The sequence below is a fragment of the Nomia melanderi genome, chromosome 10 (genome assembly GCF_051020985.1).
Source record: "Nomia melanderi isolate GNS246 chromosome 10, iyNomMela1, whole genome shotgun sequence".
NCBI classification, from domain to species: domain Eukaryota; kingdom Metazoa; phylum Arthropoda; class Insecta; order Hymenoptera; family Halictidae; genus Nomia; species Nomia melanderi.
This window is the reverse complement of record NC_135008.1, coordinates 9,543,406-9,559,277: the sequence shown is the minus strand read 5'-3', so window position 1 is coordinate 9,559,277 and position 15,872 is coordinate 9,543,406. Positions and strand designations below refer to the sequence as shown.

General features: G+C 33.3%; 1 protein-coding gene and 1 long non-coding RNA gene across 14 annotated transcripts in view; one reads left to right on the top strand and one right to left on the bottom strand.

Annotated features, from left to right (window-relative positions):
- Positions 1 to 15,872, bottom strand: part of SLO2 (slowpoke 2) — a 228,574-nt gene that overhangs the window by 159,527 nt on the left and 53,175 nt on the right. For 8 of the 13 annotated variants that reach the window (XM_031982919.2, XM_076371617.1, XM_031982926.2 and 5 more), the window contains exon 1: positions 2,268 to 2,707. The exons of the other annotated variants lie outside the window; for them this stretch is intronic. In XM_031982919.2, coding sequence (XP_031838779.1) covers positions 2,268 to 2,346 — 79 coding nt within the window. In that variant the 5' untranslated portion in view covers positions 2,347 to 2,707. Of the gene's footprint in view, positions 1 to 2,267; positions 2,708 to 15,872 lie in introns of those variants that run through there. 13 annotated transcript variants of the gene reach the window in all.
- LOC116429698 (uncharacterized) overlaps positions 1 to 15,872 on the top strand; it is a 35,175-nt gene that overhangs the window by 13,472 nt on the left and 5,831 nt on the right. The window lies entirely within an intron of this gene.

The window sequence follows — 15,872 nt, the reverse complement described above, 5'->3', positions numbered from 1 at the left end:
AAATAATACTAAATAATGCAAAAATAATCGTTTGTGTAACTGCCATGAAAATTGCCTCTAAGCATATGTGACTATTCAGAAAAAATACATAAGAGCAAAGTAGGTGCCTCAATAGGGTGAAACCTACATCCTTCTTGCAGAAACTGTATACGAGCACGTGACGGGTTTATTATTCCAACAACGTAATTTATGCATGTATCAACACGTCTTCAGAATCAGACAATGCTGAACCATGATTTGTATGCGCATGTGAATGTCGCCGGACGGAATGATTGCCGAGGAATAGATCAAATTTCAGTGAAATTTCGCGCGCAATATTCATTAAACGATGATCCCCTTAGATATGAAACAGAATGAAGCTCAAATGGATATTTGAATATTTGATCAAGTGTAAATATTCACGTAAAAAGTGAAAAGAAGTAAAATTGACGCAACAGTAATAATTACATATTGTGATTAAACTGTTTCAGTGTTTTTATCATTTTTATTGAAAATATAAGCTTGATGTATTGAAGCATACTGCAAGATTTGTATTCGATAATTGAATTGATAAACAAAGCAGCTTCGATAAATGGAACAAATTAAATGGAAAAAAGAGAAAGAATTAAACGATGAAAAATATGATTGAAATCAGTGGAACAAAGTAAAGAGGAAGCAAAAGTAAATAGAACAAATATCATATTTACTTTATATCTACATATTAGTGTAGGCACAGTATTCACAGACTAGATAGCATTAAACAATTAATAACATAGTTTTCGCATAGAAATCTTCAAAAATTGACCCAAAACTATAATGATGAATTCTACGAAATCGTCTAAATATAGAATGTCTTTAATAGAGATGTGTAGTATATTGTACTATTTAAATAATGTTAACAATTCCTTACATTAATTAAAAATACAAACCCTCAGAATAATCTCGAAACAATCTAAAAAAAATGTCAAATGATCGAAAGATCGATAATTCAGGCTACACACATCAAATTTACTACAACCTAGATAATCTATTTCGAATTCAGCTATCTCTACGAAGGACATTAAACGTCCGCAGTATACTTGATCAAAATCTCGTGGAAATCTGTTATTTACAGGGACAAGGGGAAACAGCTTAAATTAATTACCACTCGAGACTCCTGCAAACCGGCTTCTTAGGCAGATTCATTCAGTATTAGCGTCATAAGAAGGTGACGGCGTCGTAACGTTACAAACGAGTTCGAGTCGTCGTCAAAGAACGAAATCGTCGGTGTGTTCGGTTCAGCGACACGGAATCGATCACTGCATTCACCGGCTTAACTGATTTCGATCAATCATTCCTCCACGATGTTTCAAGGATTGTTACTTTCATTTAAAGCTTTGCTACCATAAGCATCTTCGAGAGATGAGTTCTTCACCCTCTTCGTATTAATTTACGATTAACGATATATCGATACCATTTAAACGACAAATATAAAACTATACTTCCACATACACGTATAGATGTACATGTGTATACATATATGTATATATATTTTTTTTCCTATATAGATAAAATTCTGGATATACGTGTCTCTCCGCAATTTTTCGATTTATAGGCGTGCTGCGTCCAATGGTTGATCAGATTGCGTCAACGGTCAATTTCATTTCCCAGAGGACCATCCGTTGCTCGATACCATACCGAAATCCTTCGCCGTAGTCAATTAGAGGACACAAACTACCATAAGTGATTTAGAGTCGTGCCACTCGAACATCTGGCTTCCACTGGCTCAAGTCCTCTATTCCTCGATCCCTCTGATTTTCTACTTATCAATATCCAACCTCCTCCTCCCAATGCGGATCGGATTGCAAGGGTGGTAAAAAAGATCATGGACGCATCTTCCAGTGATCTCTGGAGAAATACGACTAACACGTAAACATACACACACACACACACACACACACACACACACATACACACAGCCACACAGGAAATATGTAGGGGTGGGTCAGATGGCGCTGGGTCCGCGGCGTGCAACAAACTCGAAATACCCGTCACGAGTCCAGTTTTCTCGGTTCGTTCGCTGTCGGGGAACTTTGACGTTAATCAATGGCAACGTCGTGGACAGAGATCGTCGGTGTCCGGTGAAACACGCTCGAGAGGTCGCTTCTAGACCCCAAAATTGTCCGGGGAGTCGTTAATCCTAAACCAACAATCGGTAACGAGTAAACAGTGTACTTCGGTATCTCGAAGGATTCCGTCGAGTGAGCCGTGGTCACATCGGTCCGATACTTTAATTCCTCGTGGGATACCTTGAATCCAACGACGACCGACACCGAAAAATCCTCCGCGGAACGAGGAGGTCAGCTGGCCGGTCGGATCGAGGGCCATCGACGTCACTTCCCTTCCAACCTGAATTCCTTCTTTATTCGTGGCGGGTTCGTCACAAACACCGAGGAGACTCTCCGGAAACTACTCCCTTGTTAGAGTGGGATCGGCGGCGCGGGCGGGAGGAGCGGGGAGGGTTGGTTTCCACGATGATGATGGTTTTTCACTGATTTTTATTCAAAGTTTCACGCGCATGGCAGGATTTACGACGTCGCGCGGTTACGATATCGCGAACGGCGAAGCTGTGCACTCGAACGCTGGTGGGGGATGTCGCGGGCGAATCGGGTGGTTAAGAAACGATAGAAGGTGCACGAGGTTGCGATGATAAGGAGGTGTTAGGAGCACGACGGCTCGCATCTTAACCGCGCCGCGGCTCGGAGTCGACTGGCATCCCGAGGGCTTCGACGCCTCCTGCTGGTCGACGCTTGGTGGTCCTCTTGCACCACCAGGCGCAGACGCCCCAAAACAATTGCCGGCCACAATCTGTTTCTCTTTCTTTAGGTCGTATAATCCTCCACCTGTTTCCCCTTTCCTGCCCTTTGGCCGTCGTTTTTCACACCTTTCGGGTTCAGTCACACTTGCTAAGCGCCCCTGGCGGTAGAGGACCGCGTACCATCGCGTTCGCAAGTTTCGTTTATACCGTATTATTTCTTGTTTCAGGGACATTAATCCTTTGCACTCGAAAGTGACTGAACTTTTTCACAGACTTAATCTGGAGCCTTTGAACTCGTGAACTACTTTTCTTTTCATATATATATTTATCATTCTGCAAGGAGATTGTGATTAAATTCTTATTGAATGGGAATGACACACGATTCGAGAGGTAGAATTATTTTACTTCAATATTTCATATTTAATTATGTTATGTAAAATTTAATTAACGGATTTTATAATTTTTCTATGTGAAATCAAATTGTGACTGTGAGTCGCTTCGTAAGTGCAAAGGGTTAACCGTGGGTAGTTGACATTTTTAAATTTCAGTATTTTGCATTTAAAACTGTTTGTTTATACTAACCTAGATTATCATGTAAAGGATAAATATCATATAACATGGTTAAAAGAGTCTCGAACCACTGAAGGTATTACATAAAGGTTTAAAGTTTTAAACCGGAAATTAAAATGTGTTTTATTAAAAATTCATATTAAATAAGTCCTTCATATTAAATAAGTTATTACGAAATTTTAGCAAAAATATGCGAAATATGATCGCGATGGTATTAGAATCTGACGTAAAATTATTTTCTGAGTGGAAGCAGATAGAAAACGAATGACGAAGTTGTTTTATGACGTTTTATTTTCGACGATATCGATTGGAAAGATTCAGCTGAAATGCATGTATTTGTGTCTGCAGTATGTAAAAGTAAGAAACAGATAACGAACCAATTGGTATGTTCAATATTTTTTAATGATACATATCGGTGACAATTATTTAAGTTCAACTTTCTCGAAAATGCAGCCTTGTAAAAAAATTATTAGTATTCATCAGTGGTATTACACGTTGGCAACGTGTGGAAGGAAAAGTAGGCGTCTGGGGGGTCATTCAGCTGAACACCATTGGTGCATGTAGCTATTTGATATTAGAGATAAATCATTTTACTAATTCTCTTTGTCTCCATGCTGCAATGCTGTTAAGCACTGTTATAATATTTGCTGATGAATGCTCAACTGAAATTATTCGTATTATTTGGGTTTTCAGGTTTACACAAGCCCTCTCAGGGGATTCTGTACATATTTTGCCAGTGTTCTACAGATAAAAATAAGATTAAAGTATCATATGAACGTTATATTTATCTTTGCATTTCAAAGCGCCACTTTGCAAGTTCAGATATTTATGTCATATTGAAAGTTATCTAATTTCATCTCATATAATACTGATTCTTCCAGTGAATTAAATTTTTTAATGGAGCAAATATCGACTTTTCGTTACATGACATTTTAGTCTTGCTTTTAAATATGAAACAGATTGGCAAAATATATACGGCAACTAATAGGATAGATATCCTAAATAAAATAAGACTTTCACATATGTATTTGATTGCGTACTTAAATATTTTATTAATAGATCTTTAGTGGATTATGTTACCCTATCTCGGGAAGAGGATTTTCAGTTCAAAACTTGAATAATGTAACGAAGATCTAATCGGACTATCCAGACTCGAATTAATTGAAAAAATCGATTGTTCTTTTAGAAATTTTGAAAAGGCAGGGTGCTTTTAAAGCTTTCGCAGCCAGGAATACTATGGCAATTGTTCAAAGCCGTGTCCATTAGGGAAGTTTTCCTGATACTGACTGTTAGTGAGCTCTTAAACTCCTGATGATGCTAGCTGCAAGGAAATCTTTCGTAATGGACACAGCTTACACCTGGAAGCTTTGAACAATTCGTGATAAATTATTATTTTATTACGTTCTTTTATTATGTTTTGTTAGTATATTTATAAAAATGCGGAGCTTATGAATGAACATTTATAAAAGAAAATAGTATATATGTATATATACAAAAAATTATTGACAGTACTTTTGGGTGAGATAAATCAATTATTACAATGATAGTGGAGAGGACTACAATGTAAAAGTTAATGTAAACGTGACAACTGCGAGGAGTAATAAAAACTGTTTAAATATTATAAATTTATCTTCAAAATTACGTTCGCATTGAATAATCAGTTTACATACTAAACAATGTAGATAGGATATCATTTCCAATAATGTTTAAACGGGTATAAATATTGACAAATCACAATTTAATGTCTTTCTATAATCGTGATCATCATATATGATATGATTTACATTATGTTTAATATGGAAAATGAAGCTTTGATATAATAAAGCGTATTACTTTGTTACCACTGTCACTCATTAGAATATATAGGTAATTCCAGTAATCCATAAAATTCATTTAAATACGCAGGAAACCTTTTATTGTATTAGCTTATAACAGCATTGAAATACTGAATTTTTAGTTTTGGAGTAATTGGAAAAAGGATCGATAATTTCTGGATGCATGCTTAAGATGTTCAAATTATTTTAATAGAAATACTTTTAACTAAATATATTTCAGCATTGTTCCGCCATACTGACTCTCTGTAATTTTCTTTGGGGTTCAGTTACAAAAATGTGTACCTTTGTATTTCAATGCTTTAAAAGGTGCTACGGTGTCGGCTTTCAAACTCAACGATAGAGCGCCCAGTTTCCGCTTCAGCTTTCCTACAGTTTATTCATCTTCTCTACAATCGTCTCGTACTAGTGCTATTTAAGATTATGGCATGTGTAATCGATGTTAAAAGGACTTTAAGAAAGGTACATCTGTAATACATGAAAGAATAAGTCGAAAATACACAGTGAGATCTTTTCATAGGAGATTTCGTTTTTGAGTAAATTAATATTACAAGCTCGTTTAATATGCGTACATTTATACATAATCACCTACGTTTATATGTCACAAATATTGCTGCAGTATCAGTATTACTGTTCGCATTTATTGCATTAGATGATAAAAGATAAGCAATAACATGAAAATATTTTTTGGTACAGAATTCTTTTTATTAATATAGAAGTTGCTGGAATTTCGGCGACGTTTTGGTGCTGTTTCTGTGCTAACATAACTGTGACCTAAATGTCACACTTCTATGGATATTATCCGAAGTAATTCTTGTTTTCGAATGTTCACATATAAAGGAAATTTTCTTTTTAAACCGACGTTGAATGGCAGAAACTGACTGTTTGAATTGGTAACAATTGGCAATGACATTTGTGATGTTTATAAATATGAATATAATAAAAATAGCCTTCAGCATAGTTATTATGCATATTACAGGTATTTTCAACATTGATTTAGTCGGAATTGGAGTGTCCTTCGAAAAATATCATTCTACAATTTTACTTATTTTTTCATGTATTCAACACCTTTCCAGTTATACTATCAGGTCGAGAATACCATGTAAAAAATACCATTATTCTTAATTTTCATTTTCTCGTTTAGTGATTTGTTAGTTGTATGGAGAGCTGTGTCTCTATACACAATAGCATTTCATGACTTGTATTATTACCTTTTTCTTGTCAATTATTAAGATGCAAATTATTAAATATTTTTATTTACCCTCGACGTAAGATTGACAGTTATCAATGTTCATGCTAAGTTTTACGTATCATAAAATATATTACTCCATTGTATATATAATTTAAAACTCTGTTTTATGCAACTGCAATTTTTTCAAGGAAACATTTATTATTTTCATCGCGGTACGCTAAAACTTCATTTGTAAAAAGAAATCCAATTCTTTTAAGGTATTTTGAGTTCTATAGCTAGATTGATGTAAAATATGCAATATGAAATTAACGAGCACGTAAAATTTATATAGTGGAAACTAGGAACGAGATCACATTTTTCACAAAATTGAATCGAATATGTAATACGAAATTTCTCCATATAATTCACCATTTTGAACATAACTAAATCTGAAAATTCATCCGCTACGCAAACCACAGAATAGGAATCAGCCGACGCGACCTGTCTATTCATAGTCTGCCATGTTTATTTATTATGTGCTGTACTACCCTAACATTTTGGCGACCATTCAACTCGGTTCCAGGAACCAACAAGGTAATTCCAAAATCAATGAATAAGTCTCATTCGAATAAATATCGCTCGCTTGTGTTTTTCTTTAATTGATTAGGAAGATACATTAAGAATAATCATAAATAAAACCTTTACATTAATTTAAATCAGTACTTGTCATTGCATCTTAAAATGTATACTGATCTCACAGACAAACAACGATTGTAACTTCTTTCCATCTTAACCCCTTAGCCTATGATTTATTTCTTCACTATACTGATACAACTACTTTATCAATAACAATTTATTAAGAAAAGAATAAATGTCGATACTTATTCTGTCTACGTTTACTCAAAAGGTTAACGATTGACAACAGAAAAGTAATATTTAGCCTGCATTTAACACATTCAATGCCATAGGGGTCAAAACCCCAAACCAAATCGAATTATTATAGTTCACTATCATGGTTCCCAATTAAACGATGATTATACAAAAATAATTCTATATTATAAATAATGATACCTAATATAATACCATTGCTAGATGAACACACAGTAATAATAATACAATTCAATCAAATGATTTAATATTACATTTTTCCATTTTGTGCATTTTACACTATGATATCGTGCGGTACTCGACATGTTAAAGAAACAAATAACACTTAGATTTGTCAAGTGCACTTTGAAAATTTTCGTCAAAAGTCTGACACGACATTACAGATCAAGGGGTTAACAGTTAAAAGTTAAGAAGATGTGATGAATTGGCGGGGTGAAGTTCACCTATGATACTTTACATATCCATTCCAGTTGACCTTGGCGAATTTGCAGCGATCGCGAATCATTTCTTTGTGTTATAATGCCTTCCGCGACGTAACATTTATCATCGAATTTTGTATGCATGAAACTTCCTGGTTGCCGCAATTCCAAGGTTAGTTTTCACATCCGCTCGGAACGTAATTACAGGATTTCCATGGCTGTCGATTTACGCGTTGCGTTCTCGAAACGGAAAAGAAGAGTTTCGTCGGCCTCGAAGAGCAGATGATACGTGATTCTATTTCCCAGCCGGCTCAAGTCTACTTGATATGATCGATGCACGCTAAGCCTTCGTCTCTGTGGTAATCCGATAGCCCGAAATTAGCAGAAGTTACTTTCTCGACCGGTCGTGGTTGATCTTTCATCGGGAAACTTTCTGCGTCGCTTTCCAAAGACCTGATCCGTTGAAATGTTCATTCAATAACACCGTCCCTTATTTTTCATTTTAGTTTTGAACACCGCAGAGCTTTAATTTAACTTTTCCCACATGGGCTTCTTGGGTTATGTACATAAGTACCTACACAGTAGGTAAATACTCCATTGGTGACTGTGTTCTGTCGATTGATCGCGTAAACTGATTTCATTTTGACAATTAAACACGGTACATTATAAATTTTTAATGAATACAGATATATCATGCAATTGTAATTGTGAATAGAGAAATATCTACATTTGTGTTCTTTTGGAATTCATAATAATGGAATTTTAAGTAGGTTTTACACTGTTTAACGAGAAACGATGATAGTTTCCGTGAAATGTAATTATAATTTTAATTACTGTAAGTGTAGGTTACTACTATGGCTGCTTAGTAAATTTAACTGACATTTTTTATTGGTATTTTTCTTGCTTTTAATTTCATATCTTTTTTAAGAGTTACACTTTTCCTCTTTCTTTCTGCTGTTTGCATTAGAAATTTCAGTCACGAATATTATCATTACTTATTATAATATATTCATGCGTATGTATGCATTTTATGAAGATTGTATATCATTAAAAGTATATAATGAACATCGGCAAGGGGATGCAATTAACAATTCAATAAAAGTATCACGAATTTCTAATAAAATTATAGTAATTTTAGTAATAAAATTATGGTAATAAGGTAATTCGGTATGCATCACAAGCACTGTTAGATCTCAGTGTCTTTAATGATCGTGTCTGCTATCATTTTTCGTACGTTGTCAGCTGATGTTCAATAATCTCTCGTCACCGATTATCTTCTTTGCCTGAACTAATTTATCTCAACCATTCTCTTATCCGCTCAACTGCATACTTATCAGTGTAACCTGCCATTCCTGAAAGACTTCCCCCTAAGGAAATATTTGTACGCTGATCTTTCTAAATTTAATTTCCATTATAATACTAAAACAAATTACATTTGTTGGAGATTTTTCAAAATAGAACAAAAGATTTATCAGTGGACTTGCGCACTTTCATTTCCACTTTCAAAGGTTTTGAGAGAATATTTCTGGAGAGCGAAAAACCACAGGAAAAGCACATTCGAGAGCGAAAACTACACACATTGTTTTTCCGGTGCACCAGGGCATGGAGAAAATACGTGTCTGATTTCAACTATTGTTCAACAAATGCATTTCGTACGGTCTCTTGAAATGTGGTATAGCTAGTGGTGCTTCACGAATTCCGGAAAATACATTGAAACTCTATTTTATACTGTCTCGCATGATTAGCAAGATTTTTACGAAATATTCAGATAAAATGATACTCTCATTTCGAATCCACATTGGATATTATTTTTCGAATTCTTTCTTCCTATAGTAACTTATTCATTTATTAAGTTTAACAAGGATTGATCACCATGTTGATGATGTATTTCTTATCGCATGTTAATGACTAACTGTGTGACTGCGAGTTTTTATTAAGCTTAGAGATTTAAATTTAAAGATTCTTAAAGATTTCGGCCCATTTAAAAAACTCGAGATTATCTTCAAATTTGAAGGAGAAAAAGAATTACTAATACATAATGCTTCCAGCAATACTGTATAATACTGTAACCAAAGTTTTGTTATGTTTGAAACAAGTAATAGATGTAATAGGGAGGTTCAAAATTATGGACTCAATCTGCAGGCAACGCTTCGAATAAATAATGGTGTTCTTAAACTATGTAAAATCAGTGGCAGTACCTATTCGGAAAATAATTTTCCGAGAGATACTTGAACCGTATCCGATATCGAGTAAAACCATTTTAACGATAAGAGTTACATCATTTGAGTTCCATATAACTGGGTCAGTGTAAACGCCTATACAGCAGTTATTAGTCATTTTTTTCGTATGATTTCAAAGTACAAATTCGTGTACATATATATATATAGAAAATCACTATAGGTAAGGCATTGATAAGGATTGTCATAAACTATTCATTTGAAACGTTCGTTTTTGTTATGCATTATTAACACTGTTTCTACCGTAGGTGTCAAACAGCACCTTCTGAAATTTTATTTTAAAATTATTTACCGAATTTAGTCGTACATTCTGAATTGACTTTTCGACTTTTCCAATAATGGTTATAAAATTAACTACAGGAAATGTCCAAAATTCAATTGAGGACAAATTATTAAACTGAGAAAATAATTTTATGTTAAAACTTCAAAAAGTGTCTTTTGACACCTTCGGTAGAAATAAGTTTAAAAATATATGACTTACTTTACTCCCCTTAAAAAAATCTTTTCGCGGGTGTCAAGAGAATACAGTAAATTATTCAGAACTAGAAGATAAATAAATTACTCTCTAAAGTATTCTAATTAATCCAAGTTTTAGCTCTTACAGAAAGCTCAGTTCGACATCGCTTCTACAGAATTTATTACGCAAATTTAGTTTTTTATCTATATCGCCCTCCCGAAATTTTGTCTGATTCTCATTTCTCAAAAGGTTAATCATGAAAATGTTAATACAGGTACATATGATCCTACGCGAAAATTTCTTGTTTGTATCAACAGAAAATGAAAGAACGTGCACTCTCATTTCTTGAAGTCCGTAACTCGCTGAAATAATAAACAAGAAGGGGGAATGTAACAGTTGAAAAACAGCACAATTTTGTCGGCAACGCAATATATTTGAAAGATAAAATATCTTTCGACCAACGCTCGCCTACGACCCAGTTTCTCCCTTTCGTTTCCTTTGCAACCAGTACTCGCCTGATATACGTATGTGCCAGTCTTTGTCATCCTTCGGACTTCCAATTCGCTGCATTTCTTAGACAGCATTCTTATATTATCCGATAAAGTCTGCAGTATGTTTTGAATAACACGATTTCGTTTATCCCTCCGATACTTAAGTTTCGAATATGAGAAACTTTCTAAAATTCTGATTTCATTATACCACATCCTCTGACACTGAATGATACCAGCGTAGATTAGGGTAAGTCGGAAGGAGATGGCCCACTTTTTTTTTAAAAAGAACTACTGCATCATAAGTATAATTAATATCTAGCCAAAGGAAGTATATTATTTGAAAATAAATACGTATAAAAAGAATAGTTACATAGACCTCTGTGCAAGATTTAGTATACCGTTAAGAACAGTTGAAAATATAAATATTTGATAATCTAAATGAGATTGGGCCATCTTATATACTGATTAAAAAATACAAATACAATTTCGAATTTCTTTAAATTTTATTTCAAATGTACAATCTTCTAATCATATATTAGATCGTCCTATAAGTAATTCCGTGTTTTATGCGAATTTTTTATGTAAAAAATCATCAACGTAATGAAAATTAAATATGTTCAGAATCGACAATTATGAAAACATCAATAGCATGAAAATGTATTTCTTAAAAAAATTATTCTAAAACCATGAAATTGCTAACAAAATTAGAATATTAAAAATCAAAGTGGCCCAAAAGATGTAAGTATTGTTGATAAACAGTATTAAACGTTCACATCTTGGATGCCTTCCATCATCAATTAACGGGTAATGTTTTCCTCATAATATTGTTAAGCCCTTAGCTATGGCACAATCTTACCGTCAATATTATGCGATGTAATATTCTCATGGCAATTACGAAAGTTCACTGAGTAGCTCGAAATAAAATTCAGGAAAGTCATACACGATGCAATAATCTTCATTAAAATGTCAAAGTTTAAAGACATTATATTTATATAAAGTATTTGTATTACCAATAATATAAACTACTTTTAAAATAGATCATTTACCAATATATTTACTGCTTGCTTTTATACTTTTTCTTCTTTGTGTTATAATATTGTACATAAAATTCCATGGTATTGCAGTTATTGGTAACATATTAAATCCCAATTCTCCTTTATGTCTGTATTCTGACAGGCACCATCAACTACGATTGGCAAATATTATGAAGCCCGATAAATGTTCGCAACGCGATAAAGCTCAGTTCGACATCGCTTCTTCAGAATTTATTACGCGCGTCATGATTCTATTCCAGACTCCGTTTGTGTCGATATTATAGCAAATCGCCATGTTATACGTCAGTCGACTCGGCTAGAATAAACACAAAATAATTTGTTCTCGCAAATGCACGTTAGAATTATTTTGAACAAAATAGAATAATATCCCTCCAAACAACAGAGTTTCAACTGTTCTACAATTTAAAGGGATTTATAAATGTAGATTAAGTAATATAGAAACTTACGTTTCGTTCTGTTTCATATTTTAAGAGACAGAATTTTGAACGTGTTTTTCTTGGACCTTACAATTACTTTCTAAACACTGTTCTATGCTTTTCTAGATTTGTCAGTTAAATTTATAACCAGAATAAACCAATAAAAATTCTGTAATTTGTTGCTAATTGCTTGAAATTTAAAAAATTCTTATTTGAACATAAGCAAGAAACATACAAGTGCTATAATTGACAACAACGAAAAATTTGGCATTATTCAAATGTTTGTGTAACGTTGGAGATACAAAAAAATATGAAAAATATAGTAAACTAAAATAAAAAGTTCAAATATGTATTTAAATTAGATGTCATTACTACTTCTAAAATTTATTCTCAGCATAATATAAAGATTAAAAAAATATAAAAGAATTCAAGCATCAATTTTTCAGACCCTTCTAAACAGAATACACACTTAAAAAATCTGTGTAGTATTTATTGTCGATATATTTAATTTTACATTATAATAATTACCTTCAAAGGTGCTTGTTAGAAGTTTCTCTCCAATTATTCATTTTCCTTTCGGACAAAAATTTGAGTAATATTAAAATAATTCAATAAAATAGTTAAAACATGAATGAATGTGAACGTATGAATGTAAAAGGTAACTCGTTTAAAACATCGGAAGGCAGAAGTTGCCTCTCTCTTGCGTCATCGAGAATTTTCAAAAGGTCTCTCAAAGGGTAACAAAGAGCGTGATTCCTGGTCCTCATTTCCCTGGTTATATCCGACTGGTGCAAGGCACTTGAAGATGAACTGCTCCATAATTCCAGATGTATTTTCGTCACAATCGTGATCGATAAGCGTTTTCACCGGGACCATTACATCATGGCATATAAAACGTTTCCAACTCATTATTCCACACCATACAAGAAAATAAGGAGCCACATTCATAAATATCATGTCCAATGTTATTACGTGATCGTTAAACTCGGTTGTTTCGTATTCTAACAGCACGGTTCTGAATATTATGTTGTGTTGAAGTTCTGACATGAATAAATAAAATTACCCAATACGTTAGTATTTTAACAATAACTATGAAAGATACAAGTCGATACTACATTTTAACAGAATTAATGCATACAATACAAAGAAATACCTTTTAAAAAATGTTATTCTATACGACAGTATCAAAACTTTTTTTTTAAAGTCCTTAAAATATAGAGTTACTGAAAAAAGTTATTAAATTAGGATCCTTCATCCACACACCTCCCGTAGAATGCAAATAATAAAAATATTATATAATTTTTATATTTTAATATTATATTTTAATATTACTATAATTTTTATTCTTCCGTTAAATATACTGACTTGAAAATTCTACTTATTTTTACAAGCATTACAATATGACGATGAAACGTAATGAATGCTTCATATACTTGATTAAACAAATTCGATATAAGAAAGAAATTGTAATATTTTCAGTAAATAGTACATGAGTTGAAGCATATTGACGAAGAAGACAATTCTTCTCGTTACGAACCAATTCACAGACTGAGAAGATAAAAGAAAATAACATTTCTGTCGATACGTACATTTGTTTTGTTAAAACATTGTTAAATCTCAATGTGCGCCTACCACAATAAACCTCAGCACATCAGTTTACTTTACATAAATGCATCGATTATAAGTACCGACGTATTTACATAATTTTGTTCTTTCAATATGAAATAATTTATACTCTGATCCTTAATAAGCTCGTACTATAAAAGAAATTATTTTAAAGAATTATTATTTGTTAATACATCCGAAATAGGGATTGATTAAATATGCAAGAAAAAGGAATCAGTGTTTGTTAGAGGAATTTCTAAACATGTTTTAGCTTTCAACGTAATGAAATGCATGCAACGATAGCCTATCCAGATTACTCAAAATCTTAGCACGCTGGGTATTCAGATCTTCATAATCCCCCCTCGAAATAGGTAAGATTCGCCACTTTAGAAACCCCACTTTCATTGAAACGCGGCGATAAGGAAGTTGAGGAGTAGATAAGAAGTAGCAAGCCATCATCACGGGAAATCTCAAATGTTTATAACTAGACTGGGAATTTTTATTTATTCATAGAAACTCTGAAGCTGCAAAATCGCATCAAAAGTACTCTATGCGAAAAAATATCTAAAATATCTAGAATGTAATATTTTAGAAAAACCATTTCCTATCATAATTCTATTTTTTCAATTATATTTTTTAAAATTTGTGTAATTTGCATAGAGATGCACAGTGTAATGATAATAATCTTAGTTCGGTATATATATCTTTGCAATCAGGAGGCAACTCTCAATCGCCATTTGATTAAACACAGCAAAATTACCAGATTAAAAATTCCATATTAAATATTGAATAAGGTATTAACATACGAAACATAGAAATATAATAGCTCTGTCCCTCAATTTATGCAAAACTTTAAGCTTCAAATAAATCATTTTTCTATATACGACTCTTTAACTCATAGTTACTCGCATCATAATCGTTATTTTTCATTATGCAATAATTTAAGACAAAATGGCTTTGTAGTGACTGTTTCATATATAATGTGTCAAGTATGCGATCAAACGTTTTTAGAAGTAGTAGAGGGGCTCAAACGGTACAAAAAGTGGCGCATGTCATTGTGCGATCTGCCCTCGTTAAGAAGTATGTAATAGCTTCATTTGGAGTATTCTCAACCCTATGCGGACGGTGTCGAGATACATCCAACATTAAAATTTTATTTCGTATGAAATTCATTTGAAAATTCATTGGAAACATATTTATCCTTGCGCATTGTACACGCTGTTCTAAAATATTGAAGATAATATAAATTTTACATATTGAATTAAATTATGTGCATAACTTGTCTATTGAAATTCTTGTGCCAATCAATTTAAAAGTATATTTAGATTTCGTTCGCCGAGTTAATAATACACAGAATGTTCTGGGACCAATGGTAAAACTATCAAAAGCTAAAATGTAAGTTAAAAAAATAGAACGTATCTTTTCATTTTCCTAAATGTTCTAAATTTAATATTGTAGTTTAATTGAAAATAGCTGCTTAAATATCTTTGAAGAATCATTGAAAATCGAATAAAAATCTATTCCTTCTTTATCCACAAGGGTTTGAAAGTTTGAAAAATACTGGCTCTCGTGTAACGCCAGATAGCCGGAAGTTTCTCGTTAACTTCTTCGACAACCATCGGTAAAGTGAATCGATCGGAGTCACCCTATTTATCGAATGGAAAGCTAAAGAAGCTCGTTCTCGTTCTACTTTCTAGGTGCCTGCTTTACCAACGGAGATAAAGTCGTATCTCGCGGTCAAAGGTATCTCGTTCGTGGTATCGTTCGTGTTACCAAAGTCAAGCTGAAAGCAGGAAACAGGAAATGAGGACTTTTGCTTCCAGCAGTTGATAAGGCGTTTCCATTTACCAAAGAGTATCTTGCTCCTGGTTCAGCAAAAACTGAACGTGCTATTACAGATAGTGTCGGAGAAAAAGGAATCACCAATAATAGTACACAGAAAAAGGTCCTGTCAT